We start from the raw sequence: 21,755 nt of genomic DNA on the forward strand, positions 1-21,755 counted from the left end.
TTATGGGATACTAAGGCAAGTGATGTGATATCATTACCCTCTATATATAAGTTGCCCAGTCTTGAAGTTACTTCACATGCAAATTTTGTTTGTCTACGCCTGGATATCCTCAAGGGCTCACTTAGGTGAGTACGGGTGTGGCAAATCCGAGGTACCTGATACTGGACCATACCTTATTTCATGTAATATATATCTGTTATATTATCTATAGGATGGTCCCTACTCTTATTTCTTTCTTTCCTTTTCTTCTTTCTTGTTCCTTCCCCCAATGCTATTAGAGTACTCGAAGGCTAGGGGTGAATCTTTCTATGTTTCTACTTTTTTCATTTTTTCATGCATAGAAGGCAATGGGAAACTACTATGCTTCGACTTTTCCCTAGTTTGGATGAGCAGCAAGGATGAAAATGCCGAGCGATGCACAGTTCAGGATGAGACACTTGGGTCTGGAACTGCGCAATTGGCTACCAGGGAGATCACTTGTTCCAGTATGGATATTGAACAGATTGCATGTCAGTCATATGAATCATCTTTACTAAAGCCTGTGGGAGGTGGAGAAGAAGAAAATGGAATATATTCATATTGAAAAGGGGCTAAAAGTAATTTTTACATTGGATCTTGGAATGTGAATACGTTACTTCAAACTGGAAGATTGGAGATTGTAAAGATGGAGATGCGAAGATTGAAAATAGATATTCTGGGAATGGCTGAGGTGAGATGGAAAGGAAAAGGAGATTTTAGAACAGAGGATGGAATGAGAATAATTTACTCAGGAGGGGAAGAGCAATATCAAGCAGGTGTTGGTATAATATTGAATAAACGAGTGGCAGGATGTGTGGAAGGCTACTGGCAAATCGCAGACAGAGTTTTGATGGTAAAGATGAAAGCAAAACCAAGAAATATTCTACTTATTCAGATATATTTACCTACTTGTGATTATGAGGATGAGAAGGTAGAGAGAGTTTATGGCAATATAGAACAGAGTTTGAAATGTAAAGAAACAAAAGATATCATTATAATACAGGGCGATATGAATGCAAAAATCGGAAGAGGAAGGGAGGAAGATATTGTTGGGCTATATGGATTGGGAGTGAGAAATGAAAGAGGAGATATGCTGTTGGATTTCTGTAGAAAACATGATTTGGCAATTATGAACACTTGGTTTAAGAAACATCCAAGAAGATTGTATGCGTGGAAAGCAAACAAAAGATACAGAAACATTATAAAAGATGTGACAGCATATCCAGGAGCAGACTCTAATACAGATCATATATTGTTATCAACTAAGATGAAAATTAATCTAATAAAAGTAACTACAAGGAAACAAAACAAATCATGGAACATGAGCAGCTGAAAATACCAAATACGGCGAATAAATGCGCAAAGAAAGTAGAGGAAGAAATGAATGAGAGAAGTATACAAGAAAGTGATGATGTAAGTGAAAAATGGAAGATTCTGAAGGAAAGCATAGTTACTGCTACAGAATTACACTTAGCCAAAAAAGAAGAGGAAAGAGAGAAAAGAAAGAAACCATGGATGACAGAAAATATTTTGAGGAAAATAACACAAAGAAGAAGAAAGTTAGTTAATAGTAAAACAGTGGAGAAAAAAAAAAGCAGTATAAAGGCTTGAGTAGTCAAGAATGAAAGAGGTGAAATTCTGATAAAAAAAGAGAAGATATTACAGAGACGGGAAAAATATGTAAGTAAACTTACATGAAGACAGAGGAGAAAATCAATTGAAAGAGTATAGTGGGCAGAGGAGGTACATCATGAGGGAGGAATTGAATCTAGCAATTCAAAAGATGAAAGAAGGAAAATCCCCTGGAATAGATGGTATACAGATAGAATTTATAAAGAATATAGGAGAAAAAGGTATGGAAGTGTTATGGCAAATTATTAATGGAATTTATGAGGGACAAGAATTGCCAGAGGAGTTTAGAAGATCAATTTTTATCCCCATTCCAAAAAAGATGGGAGTTTTGGACTTTAGCAATTTTAGAACGATAAGTCTTAAGTCTTATAACTCACACAGTAAAAATTCTGGTACAAATAATTTTGGAGAGAATTAAGAGTAAAATAGAAAAGGAAATGAATGAGGAACACTTTGAATTCCGAACCAACAGAGGAACTAGAGAGGCTATAACTTGTCTAAGAATTATTGAGGAGAAAACATTAAACCATGGTGGAAAGTTGTTTTGGGGATTTCTAGATTTTGAAAAAAGGCGAGATTATATTGGACACAAACAGTGTCAGTATGTGTAAATGGAGAGGAAACAGGAGAATTCCTGGTGGAGAGAGGAGTTAGACAAGGATGCAAGTTATCACCATTATTGTTTAACCTTTATAGTGAACAAATGCTTAGAGAGGCATTTGCGGATGTAGAAGAAGGAATAAAAAAAAAATGGAAGTATCATTAATAACTTAAGATATGCGGATGATGTAGTGGTGATGGCAGAAAGTGAAAATGGATTACAACAAATTCTTCAACGAATTGAAAATTCCTGTAAAGAGTACAGACTAAGGATTAACACAAAGAAGACCCAGATAATGATAATGGGCAGAAAAATAGATAATGTAAAGATAAGATGTGGAGGAAAGATTTCAATATTTAGGTAGCTGAATCTCAGAGTTGGACATTAGAGATAGAATAGGCAAAGCTCTTCATTTCCATAAATGCTGATTTATGGAAATGAAGAGAATTTTAATAAACAAGAATATTAAAATAGGTGTTAGAGTTGGAATAGTTAAAGCAACAGTTTGGAGTATTGCAAGTTATGGACACTCAGAAAGAGAGAGATGGAAAGAATTAATGCATTGGAAATGTGGTGTTATAGAAAGATGGAAAAGATTAGCTATACAGAGAGAATATCAAATCAAGAAATTTTAAGAAGAGTTGGGATGGAAAGAACACTGCTCAAGAATATTATGCAAAGAAAGACCAGATTTGCAGGACATCTTCCGAGAGGTTCTTTGGGACACCTGACAAGAACTATATTACAAGGGAAAGTTGAGGGGAAGAGAAAATGTGGAAGACCAACTAGAGGGTGGTTCAATGACATTGTGGAATGGACTGGTTTAAGAATGATAGAGGCGACAGACCGAGAGAAATTGAGAAGAGCTGCTCATCTGCTACAACCCTCTTGCTAGAGGATGCTACCGGATGACGACACTTGGATAAAGATTAAACCAAAAATATAATTTCTTGGCATCTTTAATTTATAGTATAACGAATTGTAAAAACTTTTAGCATAGTAAAGCTTTGTTTGAATTTCCCACCTTGCTAGCTACAACTGCAACTATATAATTCGTGGACTGCATATAGTTCATGAATATAGTCTTTACATAATCTCTGGTTTATTCTTCTTTGCAGAATAGGCAAACTTGTCAAAGTAAAGTGCTTTGACAGACACAGCACACTATTGAAATAAGATTTTGGATTAATCATTCCATTCATTCCTCTTGGTTTTCCCATTCAGTCGTTTCTGACCATAGGTGACTTTGTAGGCATTGCCCACAAGGTATTCCTGGTGAGATTTTTACAGGGTGGTTCACCATTGCGTTCCCTAATCCCCCAATTTTATCCAGGCTCAGGACCAGATATGGCTGGGACATATTCATGACTGTATCCATATGCGTTCTGGGGGACAAAAAAACAAGTTTCTGGGCAAAACAACCCTCTATCTCCGTATGAGACCGGCTAACTTACCTTTAGTCAAAAGAGACCAGATAAAGGTTCCTCACATCACTGATGAGTGACGAACCCAGGTCTTTCTGACCAAAGGGCTTCGTCTATACTGACTGAGCTATGGAGGTTCTTCCAGTCACTGACGTAATTTTTTTTTAATTATATAAGCCAAGGATTTTAACTAATAGGCTATTTAAGCCTAATACATTAAGGAAAATGAGATGGGATAAATATAAAATTAGAGAGATTATTCATCTCAGTTTTTGACATTATGCAATTTTGTACTGTATAATGTACAAAAGTATTTTATCCCCTATAAGTTTTTCAGGACACTTTAACTATATTGAATAGCTACTGTAACAGAATCAACATTTGCAAAATAGGAAAACATGTAGAAAAATGGAAAACATGAACTGCCTTCTCAATAGAGAATTCATTATTATTATTAATATTAATAAGAGACCTCCAGGGAGTCAGCGACTCATTAATGGAGGCCACATACTATACACACCAGCGATTATACTTGTTCTTGAACTCATTCACACTGCTTGCACACACAACATCCATTTCAATCATGCTCACTCTATGAGGGGAAAAATCTAGATCTCACCCCTTCTTTGTGGCCTTCATTCTCAGCTTCCAAGGATCCCCTCTTGTCCTTTCCTCACCCTCCATAAAATAAAAAATTCCATCAACTTAAATACTGTATAACCGTTTCAGAAGTTGTAAGTCTCAATCATATCACCCCTCTTTCTCTTCAATCTGTCCTCGATCAGTATTCGACAATCCTGAGATCATTTTTATCATTCTCCTTTACACACTCTCCACTGTATCAGATTCACAATAGAAACCAGGAGACTAGACCTGTGCACAATAGTCTAAGTGTTTTCTTATCAAGGCCCTATAAAGAGACAGAATGACATCCTTATCTTTATGTGTCAAAGTTCATTTCAGCATTGCAGTTATCTTTTGCATTGTATTTACAATCTTTGCTACATGACCTCTGAACTTCGACTTCCTATCTACTAACACTCCAAATCCCTAGCCTGATCATTTTCTTCTAGCATGATTCCACCAATATGATACAACATTGAATATCTAATCACGCCAAATTGCATGACTTTACATTTACTGATATCCATTTTCCCATGCCAACAATTCCAGCCTATTCAAATCATTCTGCAAGTACTGCATATTAGCCACATTCCTGATTACCCTGCCCTATCTTTGCATCATCAGCAAAATAGCTGTATGTCACCTGTCAAATCCAAGCTTGGATAAGTGTGTGGCATGGGTAGGTATGACAAAGTAGTATAGAGGAGATGTGAATCTGCCAGATTCAAGGTGTCCATTGGTATGCCCTAGAGTCGGTTCTTGGACTACTGTTGTTTATTATATGCATTAACAATATTGGAAAGGGATTGACAAGAGATCTTTGGCTGATGATGCAAAGATAGACAGGGCAATCAGAGATGCAACTGATAGCATTTACAGGGTAATTGCAATAGGCTGGAAGTGTGGACAAACGATAATGGCTTCCATTCAGTGTTAATGAGGCAAGAGATCCTGGCATTATGGTGAATAGAAAGTTCAAAAATCTCATTAAAAAAATAACAAATATAACTCAAGGGTTAATTGTAATAATTGTGAAATAAACATTGACACATACAGATGTGGAAGTCATTTTTGCCTGTTTACAAGTCCTTGATATGATCACACCTGAACTGCTGTGTGCAGATTTGGTCTTCAGGGTTCTAAAGGCATTGTAAAGAAGCATTGCAAAGATGATATCAGAATTATGGAGTTTAGATAACAAGGATAGATTGGAAGTATGTGGACTGCAGATAATGGTAGACAGAAGGGGGGGGGGGTGATCAGAGGTCTATAAACTTTTGAGAGGGTCTTATGGGATATCAGTCGGTAATTTTTTTTTTTTTATTTATCGTATTGCAGTTGGGAAGAGGACAAGGGAGCATATATGGAAGGTAAGTTTGTGTGCAGTTAAGAAAGGGGGTAAGAGCTACGGTTTTCTCTAAAAAGCCGTGAATGTAAGTTTGCCTGTTGAAATAGTGAGTGCATCTAGCGAGAATGAGTAAGAAAAGATATGAAGGCTGGTGTGTGGGGTGTATGGTGAGTTCTTGACTTCCTGTAGGTCTAATAATAATAGACCTCCAGGAAGGTCTAATAATAATAATAATAATAATGCATAGATATGGGTGGGGAGGAATTCAGGTGTGCCAGTTCGTTTGTATTCTTTTTTTTTCCTGCTTCGCACCCTGAGCTGTAGTCGTTTGGGAAGAATGATATGTCCATTGTTGCCAATGACTTAGGCCCAAATCCTGTTTAGAGCTTGGAGAAACCTTCACAAAAAAAAAAAAAAATTATCAGTCTCGATATGGTAGTAACAAGGAGAGGGGATGTGTGTTTTCCCCTGAAAACATAGGCCACCTACACCACAGAATATACAAGCCAACTGTAGTTCTGAAAAATAATCATTGGAATCAGACTTTATTGCTTTGACATAGGAATCTCAAAATAACCTGTGTTTGTGTTTTGGTATTTTATACTGAGATTGAAGAGGTTTTTCTATTATAACTTCAGAGTGAACACTACATCTCATTCCTTTCCTTACCTCCTTGAAAATATAGAAAGTCACTCAAAATGTGAACTCAGGTAGAGTGAGTGATCACATAGTCCTCCTGGAAATAATTATTATATAATTTTTTCTGTATTGTAAATAATAACTCTTTATTTAGTGATTTTTTTTTTATTTAGTCTTTGTTATATATATATCTTATGTAGGCCACAGGAGAAAAGGTGTGTGTATTATGTGGAAAGAATGGGAAGCTTCTAGAATGTGATTCCTGTCCCAAAACTTTTCATATTAATTGTTTGGACCCTCCACTTTCCAAGTAAGTTCATTAGATTATTATAATTATTGTTTTTATTTACAGACCTCCATGTAATTATTAGAAGCATCGCAAACGATAAGAGATGAACAGTTGTGATGCAATTTCATAATACGATTTAAGAAATTATCTCTACTTAGGAAAATGAACATTGGATTTTGTAAAATAGACAAGCAAAAATACATTTTACTACTTTGTTTTTGACATATAACAAGGTGAACTTTAATACTGCAGTTAATCTTAATGTTGTCATCACTGAGATTAATAGGACAGTTTTTACAAATTACATGCTTTCTTTGTCTATTCACAAGTGGCTTCACCTTCACATAGTGAGAGAATTGCACATTGGAGACTTACCCTGACCTTCAGCATTGTGGATTGAGTATAGGATCGACAACCGTACCTCCATAAAAATTTACTGATCATGCAACAAGCATTAAATAATCTTTATTAGGTTGACTTAAATCTACATCGATCCAGGCCTTAGAATAATGAAATTTGGCTTCAATCATGGAGTAGGAAGCATTTCTGCAGAACAGAAGTACTTTAAGGACTTAACCTTTGAAATTAAATAGATATGAAGTAGATAAAGTAGCAGTACAAGAGACAAAATGGATAAGATAAAGCAGGGGTTACCAACCCTATGCTTGCAAGCGCCTTGTCACCCACCAACATATCCAGAGGTGTCTGCTCAGCCATATAGAATCCTCTATTATTCTGTTGATTTTATTGTGCGAAATCAGCTGGTGGAAGATCCATTGGCAGGAAATCAGCACAGGAAGATCCTGCATAAAAAGGCACCCCCTTTCAGTGTATTAACAGCAGTTAGTCTTTCTCTTCAAATTTTACTCTTCAAAATTCAGCATCAGTGAGTTTGAGTGCATCTTTGTGAGCAGTTCTTGGGTTTTAAACAGTTATTGTCCTCCCCTAAAATGAATGTGGATAATAAAAAAATGAAAACATGTAATTATCAATCTGAATGGGAAGATTATAATAAATAAAAGACAAATGCATATGTGGCATGTTTGGTGTGTGGCAGTTCTGTTGCAGTTATTAAGAAACATAATGTGGAGCAGCATTTCAAGACTAATCGCTCCTCGTTTGACCACCACTATCCTGTTAATTCTGAACGAAGAAAGAAAAAAGTATATTAACTAAAGTCTAAACTTGCATCTCAACAGTTACTTTTTATTAGACCAATAGTAAAGTATAAAAATGCCTCCATTGCTTCTTATAAAATTGCTCACTTAATAGCAAAAAAGAAAAATACATATCAGGATGGTAAATTGATAAAAGAGGCATTTCTTGCAGGAGTAGATTCTTTATTCGAAGGCTTTAAAAGCAAACAAGAAGCGATAATCAGGCCTTCAACTTTCAAATAAAACAATCACAAGGTGATTGAGCTCAATTTTCCTTGACATGCAAGCCCAACTGAAAAATTATTTAGGAAAATGTGAATACTTATCCCTGAAATTTGATGAGTCAATGAATGTATCAGATATAGTGGAATTGGCTGTTTTAGTAAGAATGGTATTTGAGGACTTTTCTGTTATGGATAAGTTGTTAAAATTATTGCCCATGAATGGTTAAACAACAGAAATGGAAATTTACTGTACATTGAAACAATAGATTTCTCTCTAAGCAAGTTGGCAGCGATCACCACTGATGGAACCCTAGCAATGGTGGATACTTCCAAAGGCTTTATTGCCCCTTTGCAGGGAGGACAAATCATTTCCGATCTTTACTTCATACCATTGTGCAGTAAAATTCTCTCCTTCGGTCACATTATGAAAACAGTTCTAAAAATAAACTCAATTTGAGCCTCTCCTCTACAGCATTGCCTCTTTTAGTCTTTCATTAAGAGTATTGACGATGTAACTGAAAAAGATCTTATTCTTCATTCCGAAGTTCACTATCTAAGCAACAGAGAAGTACTTTCAAGATTTGTAAGGTTGATATTGAAGAGATAAAAGAATTTCTCAGTTCCAAATGACAAAACTATGAGAAGTTGAGTGATCCTTTTTGGTTAATGGATTTGGGTTTCCTTATGGATATCGTAGAAAAATTCTCTAAACTTAGAACTCCAAGGAAAATATAAGCACATTGCAATGATGATGAGTTTGATCGATCATTCAAAGAGAAACTGACTTTGTAGATATATCATTTGGAGCAGAAATCTCTGTCATTTCCCAAATCTGAAGAAAATGATTGACAAAGAGTTTGTCCTGGAATCGTTTGTTAAATCGCTTAAAGTCCTTCAGGAAGAATTTGACAAGAGGTTTCAGCAATTCATCACCGTTGAACCAATGGTGTTGTTTTTTTTAAACCATTTTAAAGACTTAAGTGTGATCAAAATTGCTGAACTCATTACAAACTTTAAAAGTGCAACAGCAGAAGTAGAACTTGAAATTTTAGATCTCAGGAATGATATCACGTTAAAGTCACGTAAAGGTGATGAAAACCTTTGGAGGTTGGTGGATAGAGAAAGATTTCCTGTTTTAAAAAGTTGTGCATACATGATAACATCTTTTTGGATCAACATACATGTATGAATTATTTTTTTTCCACCATGGACATCATAAAATCTAAATACAGATCGTGTATTTAGATCTAAAGAATGAACATCTCGACGATTGTTTGCAAGCTGCAGCATCTTCTTATATTCCCAACTACAATGGACTTATCAATGATATGCAACTCCAAGGATCCCATTAAAATCCATTTTTCTTCACAGTTTATTTAATTTGTTTAAAACATTTTGTTCCTTTCCAATAAAAACAAATTACAATGATCCTTTTGTTTATTTATCCACAACATAAATTTATCGTGATTATTTGATTGCTTTAAGAAAGATGGCAGGGTGGAGTGTCTCCAGTACTGTTTCCTGATCTTAAAAGTGCTCTGGAGCTGAAAAGGTTGGTAATCCCTGTAATAAGGTAATATGAAGAAAGACAACCCCTTATTACTCCATAGAGGATGTAACAAATGAGCATAGACTAGTAACAGGTTACATCAGCTAGAAAAAAAATTGTGGACATCGCTGATTGATTCTGAAGCTTTAATGAAGCAGTAAGGAAATTTTTAAGATAATGAGCTCCACTAAGGAAATTTTAGTTATTCTTAAAAACAAAAGGTTTTCGAAATAACTATTAGTAATGCACCTGCACAGAATGCAAAAGATGTATTCTGTGAAACATGAAAGAAATTCAGAAAAATACCACAAAATGATATAAGTAAAAGTATACAAGTATTATACTTGGCAAGAAGTTATGTATGTGAAGTATCTTCACTAGTCTACTTGTATATAGACATTGACTCGCATAATTTTCCTCAGTATCCCATAATGCAAAAATATTAAAGGACAAGTCATTATCCAGGCATGAAATACCTTCACAACTAGTCCACTTGTAGATGCTGTTGACTTTACATCATTTGTCTCAGTGACCCTTCCTATAATGCAAAATCATCGACTTTGATTACTGACCACCAGAATGGATTCTGCCATTCAAGATCCACAGCTGATCTCCTGACTTATATCACCCACCACTGATCATGTGCTATGGAGAGGTTCAGAGAAACTAGTGCTGTCGCTCACAACATTTCCAGAGCTTTTGACCATATCTGTCATCGAGGCCTGCTAAAAAAATTGCCATCCTCTATAATTGGGTTGCCAGCTTCCTATCTCATAGTTCACTATATGTCATCATAGGTGACTACCTCTCTTTGAGCGTCACCTAATTGTCTTCAAAATTTGTCAAATCAGTAGGATGATTTGACAAACCATACAATGCACAGACATCCTAGGCTTCAAGATCTACAACTAGTGCCTTAAACATTAATCTATGCAATTTTTAATGAGATGGGGACAATCTGGTCACCTTTAATGTCACCAGAACAGAGTCTTAGCACTTCTCTCACAGAAGAGATCTCAGTTCACCTACCCTTACTCTCAGTAATACACAAATCACCAGACACGATCAGATCTCTCTCTCTCTCTCTCTGTCTGTCTGCTTTGACTCACACTTAATGCCAATCTCTCCTGACATAAGCCCATCATAGCTTTCTCAGCATTCAATAAACTAAGCATCCTCTTTCATTAAAAATGCTGTTTTACACCTAACCAGCTCTTAACTTTATACAATGCCCAAATCTGCTCATCCTTTACTCCAGACAAAATTCCGAAAACATTCTTGAAATTCCCACACCCAACTAGTTAAATGGGCCACCACAGATGCTATTGCATATACAGACACTTGCTTAGTTATTTACATCTGCACTTGATGTGATCTCTCAATTTTGTCATTAACTTATTTTGCTTACATTTAACTCAAGCTACAACTTCTAGGTTCAGAGTGGTGCTGAGTTATACATGAACACAATAATATGGAAAGTGTTCCATAAATGGATGGAACACTTTCAAAGAATGAAAATAGAAAGATTACCAAAACAAGCCTTAAAGTACAAGACATTTGGTAATATAAGATAACCTAAGATAAGTAATATAAGATAAGGTAATACAAGATAACCACATTAGGAAAAAGAAAACCAGGACGTCCTCTTAAAAGATTCAACGATTACTTCTAAGGCCAGAACAGGCTACGCTAGGTCTAAATCCTTGATACTCATGATGATGATAATTAGTGGGTCAGAAGTGTACTGATGAATTTTAATTACGTGACCTCCATTGGTCCAGCAAGGCTCTGGATTTGAGGGTACTGGAAAAATCGGATCGATAGTATATCTATTTATCATATTCAGGATAAAATGTTCTATCACCGCATTATTAAATATTCTGAAAGTTTATTATTACATATCTGTAATAATAAACTTATTAAATATCTGTAGAAAGTTTTTCCACTTGGTTACAAAGTATATTATACTTACAAGAAGTTATATTCGTAATTTAATCCTTTGCATGAGCATAAGTAAAGAAGAGTTGCAAATGATGTAAAGAGAACACTTTTATCGTCAATTAGACTAGATGTGAAAAATCTAGCACTTCACTTGCAAACATTGTTTACTTTTCTTCAGTAAAGGATTAAAACAAGAATATAACTTTTTACCAAATACAATATACTTTGTTAACCAATCAGAAAAACTTTCCTCAACCATCTTTGATCCAGAGAATTTAATATGGTTATACACCATTTTACTACTTGTATATGGAAAATATAGGAATTCTGCATTAATTTAACTATTATATTCGAATAATATTTAGAGGTAAGCTTTCTTCATTTTGTGTTAATTTTTGTGATTATATATTGTTTAGCTGGTAGACTCTTGCGTGAGTCTAAGGGAATTGTCAGTAAATCCTCCAAGGTAGACAGGAATATTTAAAAACATTGGAATATTCCTTGATTACAAACGGTGTGCAAGGATGGAGAACGTAAAAGACATTAAGGATGCCATTCAAAATTTAAACAAAGATATGTCACTTGACATTCTTAAATTCATCCTAAAGAAATTTGAAACAGAATATCCTGGTTGTCTGAATCTCTTCACTCAAGTTAATGACACGGAAGGGGACTTTACACCTGTTTCACCTACAAAGACTCCCAGACAATTCGATTGTTCACAGGAGGAACAATCTAATAAAAGGCGTATAACATCTGTAGATGAAATGGAAGAGGATGTAACAACACACGACACTCTAGTCACTCAAGATAGAAAAAGAAAAGGTCCTTCCAGTTATCCTTCGAGATAAAGAAAAATGGACCACAGTCTCAAGGTCCCTAGGGAAACAAAATATCAATTTCTCCTGAGCAAGAAATACTGATGAGGGTGTAAAGATTCATCCTATCACTGTTACAGATTATTGCATGATGATGAAAATGCTGGACAACTCCAGATTGCCCTCGTGCCAGCAAGCGAGAAAAATCTAAAAATTGCTGAGGGCATCTCAACTGATGAGATCACAACGGACCTCATCAGTCAAGGATTGACCCCAATCAAAGTCAGTAGGATGCTGAGGTCAGATAAAAGGCCAATGCCGCTGGTGCTGGTCGAAATCAGCACCAGCGATATTGAAGTAACTGACATTTGTAAGCTCAAAATTACAACTGAACCTCTAAGGAAGAAGGCATCGACAGGGCAGTGTCACAGTTGCCAAAAGTTCGGGCATGCCCAAAAGCTGTGCAGAGCTGCCTACAGATGCCTGAAATGTGGTGAGGGTCACCAAACCAACTCCTGCACCAAGCCCAAATCCACACCTGCCTGCTGTGTCAACTGTAGGGGACCACATCACGCTAATTACAAGGGATGCCTTTTCCATCCAAAAAAACGTGGATCAACAAGAACGAACCACGATCCTCCAAGCAATGACACAATAAACAACCAAGCAGGTCGCCCTCCAGATCATAATACCTCACATTCAGCAGCACAGGAAGGCACCCGACCTTCAGTCATGTCCAAATCATATGCGGAGGTGGTAAGAACTTAGGCTCCTTCATCACAAGAGCAAACAAGCTCCAAACTCACATCAGCTCTAACCTCTTCACTTGCAGCAATGCTGCACGAATTCAGCAAAGCAAGCACCTCACCATCTTCCAGAAAGAGATTTTATCAAGAAACCCAATCCATATTAACAGCTCTTTATAATGTTTAAAAAATTCAAACCGAATTACCTCATGATAACAGCATGGAATGCAAATGGCTTAACAAATAAAATTCTTGAGCTGCAAGAATTCACAAAGAGATACAATCCAGAGACATAATATTGATCAGTGAATCCCACCTCAGACCATCAAACAACCCAAGACAGAGATTATATTCTATATAGGACAGACAGACTTAACTCTAGTGGAGGTGGCACAGCTATTTTTATTAAAAATTATTTGAGCCACAATGCATTGACCAGCCCCCAAACTTGAAACCTTGAAGTGATAGGTGTAGAGGTGCACAGAAATAACGCAGGCAAACTCAAAATTTACACAGCGTACAATCCTCCCAGCATTCCACTATTGACAGCAGACTTAGGCTCCATCCTCAGCTCCACGGATTCCATAATTATAGCAGGAGACCTCAACTCCAAACATACGGCTTGGTTCAGTTTGTCAGTCAACTCCAAAGGCCATACCTTATTCAACTACACGTCACTCAACTCATCAATAGTAGCTGGACCCACTGAGCCCACCCACTACAGCCCATCAGGAAGTTCTGACGTACTAGACATAGTTATCCTCAGGAACATCAGATAACAATACCAGCTGGAGGCATTAGAAGAGCTTAACTCAGATCATAATCCCATCCTGCTCAAGCTAGGACTCCAGGATCAGCTCTCTCCCTGTCATTCGCAAAAAAGAAAACATAGACTAAGCTGTAAGCAATTTAACTAGGCAAATCAGGTCACTCAACGACTGTCTTTCACACATCCATCTGGATCCCAGAAGAGATAATGGACCTGATTAGGACCAAAAACAAAGCCAGAAAGCGATATTACAACACTAGAGCTCCGCAGGACAAAACAACCTGAACAGACAGGTTTGAGAAGCCCTCCAGATGCACAGGAATTCCAAATGGGAATTCAAACTCACGGAAATCAACCCAGAAGATAACTCCATGTGGAAATTTGCGAAATCTCTTCGTATCAAAAGACAACCTCTTCCCCCTATGAAGACCAATCTTGGAATTGCACACTCAGATGAAGAAAAAGTAGAAGCCCTAATTGACAATCTGGAAAAACAATGTAGCCCATCTTATAAAAACTTAAATATTAATCTCATTTACGAAGTTCATCATAAAGTTAGAAAAGCATTAAGACAGCATAAGGATGATTCAGAAATCATCACTCTCACATCTCCAACAGAAATAATCAATATTATATCCCATCTGAAGAACAAAAAGGCTCCCGGCCCCGACGGCATTGCCAATAGAATAATAAAGCTACTCCCGAGGAAAGCCATAATTCATCTAGTTAATATTACCAGTTCCATCTTAAGATTCCAGTACTTTCCCGCAGATTGGAAAATCGCTGACATTATACCTCTGAAAAAGCCAGGTAATGACCCAAAGCTACAGGCCCATCAGTCTTCTTTCCTGCCTCAGAAAAGTAACAGAAAAGGTCATCCTATCAAGACTACAATCAGCAGTGGACAAACAGAAAATAATTCTAAATGAGCAATTTGGGTTTTGTAAAGCTCGCAACACAGTGCAACAAATTCACCGACTAACTGAACATATCACCCATGGTTTTAACTGGCACCTTCACACGGCTGCTGTATTAGATGTTGCCAAGGCCTTTGATAAGGTCTGGCACCAAGACCTTATCTTCAAACTAATTGAAAACAATATCCCAATTAAACTAGTGAAACTCATATACTCATACATTAGTGAAAGATACATGCAAGTAAAACTCAACGGAATTGTGTCATCAAGGTGCAAAATCCTGGCTGGAGTACCCTAGGGTTCTCTCCTGGCCCCAATACTTTTCACAACTTACATATCAGACATCCCTATTAACTCAAGAACAACCATTACGTTCCTTTATGCCAAATACACTGCTATTCTTGCAAGGTCGCTGAGCCCTTGCCTAGCAATCACTAGACTCCAAGGAAGTATCAATGCACTAGAAAACTGGTTCACCAACTGGAGGATTCAGGTAAATCCCCATCAAAAGCGCAGCTATTATGTTCTCTAGAAGAAAGGTCTGCATTAAAGAAGACATCTTGCTCTCTGGTCAAAAGATTCCATGGCAATCAGAGACCAAATACCTTGGGATATTACTGGACAAGAAACTCCTTTTTAGCAAACACATCAATCTCATTGGCTCCAAGACTTCTAAAGTCATTGCACAGCTCTACCCAATGATCAACCGCAAGAGTAAACTGAATTTACAAAATAAATTACTACTTTACCATATGGTGATACTTCCAGTCATTACCTACGCCTCACCAGCATGGAGTCACACCTCACAATCAAGCATTTCAAAACTACAAAGAATCCAAAATAAATGCCTGAGGATGATCCTTGACGCCCCATGGTTTATCGTAAATTTACAGATTCATCATGAAACCGGCATTCCATAGATTTCCTCCCTTCTCCACGATCTCACAGAAAAATTCTTCGTCAAGTCAAGTTCACATTCAAACCCGCTGGTCGTACAAGCTGTCAATTACAATGAAACAGATTACTACAAATATAAAAGACCGAAGGCTATTCTACTCCCAACTGATCATACCTAATACGACTGCCCCCAGAGGGCGAGCTTAATCGCTCACAAAACTCCCTCTCTCAAATAACTCTCATTACAGATAAAAGGGAATATGAAAAACACTTGTACTTCACCCATCCTGACAGTAGCGTTAATGGTAAAAAACTATTCTATTATCTTCTTGTGTCCTGCTCCCAGTAAATAACCTTAATAAATGTCAGTTATGGGATAATGAGCCATTTAATATGATGTCAGCAGCATCTATATACAGTTAGACTAGTCATTAAGATACTTCACTTGCAAAAAGTTTTCTTATGCTTCTACAGGGTGTCCCAAAATTCATGCAAGAAGTAATTTTGATAGAGAAAACAGGTTTTTAATTAAAAATTGTAATTCCTTATTGATTCATAAAGTATACAGTATAGGGTTATGCATGGAATAGCATATTGGGTAAATGGCCTCCACGGCTTTGCTGGCACATATGCACTCTTTTGTCGAAATTTTCCATGACTGTTTTGCATAAATGTGGCTGAATTTCATTGATACAGCGCTCAATTTCCTCCTTCAAGGCGTGGGTGATCGTGGGCTTGTTGGCATAAACCTTAGACTTCAAAAAAAACCCAAAGAAAAAAGTCCAACGGCGTTAAGTCACATGATCTGGGCGGCCAATTCTGATCACCAAAATGGGAAATTACATGACCAGGAAATGACTCGTGCAGTAATTGAATTGTTTCTCGGGCTGTATGGCATGTGGCGCCGTCTTGTTGAAACCACATGTCGTCCACATCCATATCTTGCAATTTAGGCACAAAAAACTGGATTATCATGTCACGATAGCGAGCACCATTAACTGTTATTGCCTTACCAGCCGCATTTTCGAAGAAGAATGGACCGATGATGCCTCCAGCCCAAAATCCACACCAAACAGTGACACGTTGTGGATGCATTTGTTTCTCAACAATCACTCGTGGATTTTCTGAACCCCAAATGCGACAATTTTGTCCATTAACGAAGCCATCGAGATGAAAATGAGCCTCATCGCTGAAGATGATTTTGTTCGAAAAATAAGCATCCACTTGTTGTTGTTCCATAATCCATTCAACGAACTGTCTTCGCTGTGTGTGTGGTCAGTAGGCTTCAGTTCTTGAGTCAGTTGAACTTTGTAAGCATAAAGATGCAAATCTTTCGTGAGAATACGCTGTAGAGAGCTTCTCGAAATGCCCAATTCAAGACCACGGTGCCGAATTGATGTTCCTGGACTCTCAGCAACACTCTCACGAACTGCTTTGATGTTTTCTGTTGAACGACTTGTTTAAGGATGGCCAGAGTGTATAAGATCACTAATTGATCCAGTTTCCTTGAATTTTTTAATTAATCTTTTCACAGTTGATGAAGTTAAATCACTATTCCGACCATATTTTGTACAAAAATTGCGAACAGTAGCTGCCAAACCTTCATTATTTTTAAAATATTGCTCGACAATGAAAATGCGTTGTTCTTTCATGTAGCGCTCCATTTTTAATAACCCTGAACTGTCAGCTGTCACGCTGTCTTTTTTTTCTCGTTGCAACACTTTACCGCACAAATGGCACTAAATTTAAATCTTGCGTGAATTTTGGGACTCCCTATATAAAGGATGGAAATGAGAATATAACTTCTTGACAAGCATAATATACTTGGTAATCAAAACTTTCTATTTCTAATAATATAGAAATAGACTAGTAGTATGTGCAAAGGAAAACGGGTATCAGTTTAATGTGGCAAAGTGTAAGGTTTAGGTTGAAAAGATTATCATTTGTGTACTCATCTTCTGAAGTAATGTTGAAATCAAAGGGAACTCTCCAATGGAGTGAGACAAGGATGCAAATTATCATCAGTGTTATTTAACTGCTTCCTCGAATACGTTGTAAATGAAGCTCTGGAGAACTGTGATATTGGGGTGATAGTAGCAGGAAGAAGAAGAGTAAACTATCCGAAGTTTGCAGATGATGTTGATCTTCTAATGCAGTTGATCTTACAATCTGCTCACATGGGATATTGAAAATATATATGGAAGTGATGATTTTCATCTTATCAGCTCGATTCTTCACAGAACCATGTCCTCCTACACGAATGCCCATGTGGAAAATGGGCCAGGGTGACTGGAATACATTTTGCCATCCTGCAAAAATTAATACTGAAACAGTCAGCCAAACACTTATTAATAAAGCAGTGAAGTATGTCACAGATTGTATTGTCCATGCAACAATTCCAAAAACATCATCCCGATTTCCACTCCATCCAAAGCATGGATGGTACCGAGTAGCAAGCAGCCAGAAAAGATAAAGCATGGAATATGTTTCGTAGATATCCTGCCACAACTATCTTAATTGCATTTAGCTATTAAAAGAGAAAAAGTTGGAATATTCTGGTCTAGAATTGTGCCCACTCCACCAATGCTGCTTCTAATTCAAACATTTATTTAAAGAGAATGCTGAAGTCTTGCTTCATCATACTAATTTGAATCAGAATGACTGGGTCTCCTTGCAAATAAAGAGGCTGTGGCTTCAAATCCCACCAAGGACATGGGTGTTTGTGATTGACCTACTAACGAGTTTTATCATATGTACTGCTGTGACCTGTGTCCTGGCACAGTATGACCCTTGATGTCTGTGTGCCATAAAAATTTTAAAAAAATCAAATCGACCATGCAAAAAATCTGTCTCGTTCTTATCAGACATCAAGATTTTTGTCATCTACTACAATTTTATCAATTACTACATCTCTCTTACATTGCATTACTCTTTATACTATCATGCATCTTATACTGTTTTTTAATAATTATTAATGTTCTATCTTGGGCAGCCTTCTGAGAGGATGGTGCAGAACATCAGTAGAGTGGAAGTGATGAAGGCCATGAAGAGGATGAGGAATGGAAAATCGGTGGGCCCCGACAGGATTCCAGTGGAGGCATGGAAGGCACTGTGGGAAGAGGGAATTGACCTGCTGTGGGACCTGTTCGTGAAAGTTTGCCAACAGGAAAATATACCCGAGGAATGGAGGGAGACTACTCTTGTCCCCATCTACAAGGGTAAAGGGGATGAACAAGACTGTAAAAATAACTGAGGAATAAAGTTGATGTCCCACACAATGAAAATCCTAGAAAGGGTTCTTGATGGAAGATTGAGGAAGGAGGTGGAGATTGCAAAGAAACAATTTGGCTTCATGCCTGGTAGATCAACAACAGATGCTATCTTTGGGTTACGGCAGATGATGGAAAAGTTTCGAGAGAAACAACGGGAGCTACATCTGGCATTTATTGATCTGGAGAAAGCAAACGATAGAGTGCCAAGGTAAGAAGTCTGGAGATGTCTGAGGGAGAAGAAGGTTCCGAAGAAATATGTCAGGTTGGTGCGGGAGATGTACAGAAATGTGAAGACAAGGTGTTCGGACCTGTCTAGGACAGAGAGAAAGTTTTCAAGTAACAGTTGGCTTGCATCAAGGGTCAGCATTAAGTCCATTTCTGTTTAACATTGTGATGGAGGTGGTGACGGAGGAGGTGAAAGAAGATGCGCGTGCCTTGGACAATGTCATATGCAGATGACATCTTGCTGTGTGCAGATTCAAGAGAAGAAGCAGGAACTAAACTGGAAAGATGGAGAAAAGTAATGGAAGAGAGAGGTATGAGACTGAGCAGAATTATGACAGAGTATATGTGTTGCACAGTGAGCAGAGGCCAGGAGACAGATCTGGAGCTGGAAGGAAATGTCATCAGGAAGGTGAGGGACTTTAGATATTTAGGTTCAACAGTAGAAGAAGATGGAGGAGCTGAGAAGGAAGTGGGATGCAGGATACAAGCGGGTTGGAGGAACTGGAGGGAGATGGCTGGAGTGTTATGCGATAAGAGGGTGCCGATCAATCTGAAAGGCAAAATTTATAGGACAGTAGTGAGGCCAGCTATGACGTATGCTATAGAAACTGTGGCCCTGAGGAAAAATAACATCAGCAGGATGGAAGTAGCAGAGATGAGAATGCTTAGGTGGATGTGCGGTGTGACCAGAAAGGATCGTCGGAGAAATGACTATGTGTGTGTGGTGGGGACAGTGAAAGTTACGACCTTAGGAGCGAAGATACAGGAGGCAAGGTTGAGATGCTTTTGTCATGTGATGAGGAGGGAGGACGAATATGTGGGAAGAATGGTCATACAGATGGATATGCAAGGAAGGAGGAAGTGTGGGCAGCCAAAGAAGAGATGGAGGGAGCTGGTAGAAGAGGACTTGAGGATGAAGAACTTGGATGTGGTAACAGCCCAAGACAGGAGGATATGGAGGAGACTCATCATCAACAGTGACCCCACTTAAGTGGGAGAAGCTGCAGAAGAAGAAGATTAATGTTCTATCTTGTACGTATTAGCCTTCCATGGCACTGAAGAACTGTTATTTTTCTTGTTGAAATATCTGGTAAATTTAAGGTTTCTTACTTTTGTTTTTATTTCTTTCATTTATCCCTGTGTTAACTTCAGACAGTTTTCATCGTGCATTTAGAGGAAAATGAAAAAATTATGGATGAACTTACCTCATTTGAACAATATCCACAGAAGGCCTATTGAAAAAAAAAAAAAAAGCTCAAATGCAGATGGAAAATAACTCTCAAAAAAATATATTTGAATAAATATATAGTAGGTAGATGTTTGGAAGGAAGTAATGTTATGGAGTAGAAAAAATCCACACTTTCTAGAGATCGTCTTAAGTTGACTAAGGGTTAAATAACTGAAAACTGTTCTGAAATCCAAATGATGTTTTCACTTCTACCCACAAAAGGTTGTAAACCTTTTTCACTTTGATACAGTGAGGAGTTAAGGGTTAATTAATCCATGAACTCTATGTTTAAAGCTAACGTTTATTTTTTTTGTCCAACTCACTCATTATGCCTCTAATAATCAGAATAGTGATCTCACACTGGACATTGAGAATCATCTATGACTTAAGATATCTAGAAACATCCATGTGTCTATCATCTTTCAAGAAGTTTACAAACATCTACTACAGTGATATTTAAACCAATACTTTGTCATGCTGTGCTGAGGCCTTAACCCACTACCTAACTCCACTAAAGAATGGATATCTTAACTAAACACACGTTTTGTCAGTATTCAGAGTGGCTGGTCTACACACAAGTAACTCCACTAATGACAGTATAATTTTAACATTCTTTATAAGAAATCAGAACATCTTAAAAAATTACTGAATAGAAAAGGTAGGTTGTTTTGTGAATTACTGTAGAGAATTTTCCTGATAAAATATCATAACTGACCAAGAATTGGCAAGGTATCCATAAAACTGAAATAACTGTGTGTGTGTGTGTACAGTTGAATCTCACTTGCTATAACAAACACTCACTCACTAAACAAACTGCTAAAAATTCTCAACCAAGTCCTGTTGGACTAGATAGCTAAGGGTCAAATAACTGAAAACTGTTCTGAAATCCAAGTGATCTTTTCACTTCTACCCACAAAAGGTTATAAAACTTTTTCACTTTGATACAGTGGAAAAATTTCTTTTAGCATAGCACAATGTTGTGCTAAAAGAAATTCCCCATATCAAACCATCAACTACAACAAAATGTTCCTGTAGTCCCCACAAGTATGATGTAGTGAGAGTTGACTGTATTATTATTCATTTAGCAACTAGATTTTGCACGAATATTAATCATTTTAAAACAGTTATTAAATGAATACAATAAAAATATAAAACAAAATCCAGTGGGGTGGGGAAATTGCCAGTTGTTAAGCTGCCCACCCACAGACAAGTTGTCTGCAGGTGGATATTTCTTATTCTCTCTACAGACTTTTGTTATTTTCAACAAATGAGAATGTTTGGTTTAACTAATAACTTTTATCTGTATTCAGAATGCCTAAAGGAAAGTGGTCTTGTCCAAGCTGTAGTCATAATAAGGTAAGTTAGAGTGGACTTTATTTCTTTTACTTTCATAAAAATGTTTAACATTATTCTTTATTTATAGCAGTTATTCAGCAG

The 21,755-nt window shown here is 37.2% G+C and overlaps 1 protein-coding gene across 1 annotated transcript in view; it reads left to right on the top strand.

Annotated features, from left to right (window-relative positions):
* The window catches only part of LOC150098964 (bromodomain adjacent to zinc finger domain protein 2B-like), a 632,705-nt gene that overhangs the window by 569,622 nt on the left and 41,328 nt on the right, over window positions 1-21,755 (top strand). Inside the window, exons 31-32 of the mRNA XM_090405782.1 lie at window positions 6,487-6,596; window positions 21,629-21,674. Coding sequence (XP_090261908.1) covers window positions 6,487-6,596; window positions 21,629-21,674 — 156 coding nt within the window. The remainder of the gene's footprint in view (window positions 1-6,486; window positions 6,597-21,628; window positions 21,675-21,755) is intronic.

The sequence above is a fragment of the Typopeltis vanoorti genome, chromosome 15 (genome assembly GCF_054136105.1).
Source record: "Typopeltis vanoorti isolate ZY-2024b chromosome 15, IOZ_Tvanoo_1.0, whole genome shotgun sequence".
NCBI lineage: Eukaryota > Metazoa > Arthropoda > Arachnida > Uropygi > Thelyphonidae > Typopeltis > Typopeltis vanoorti.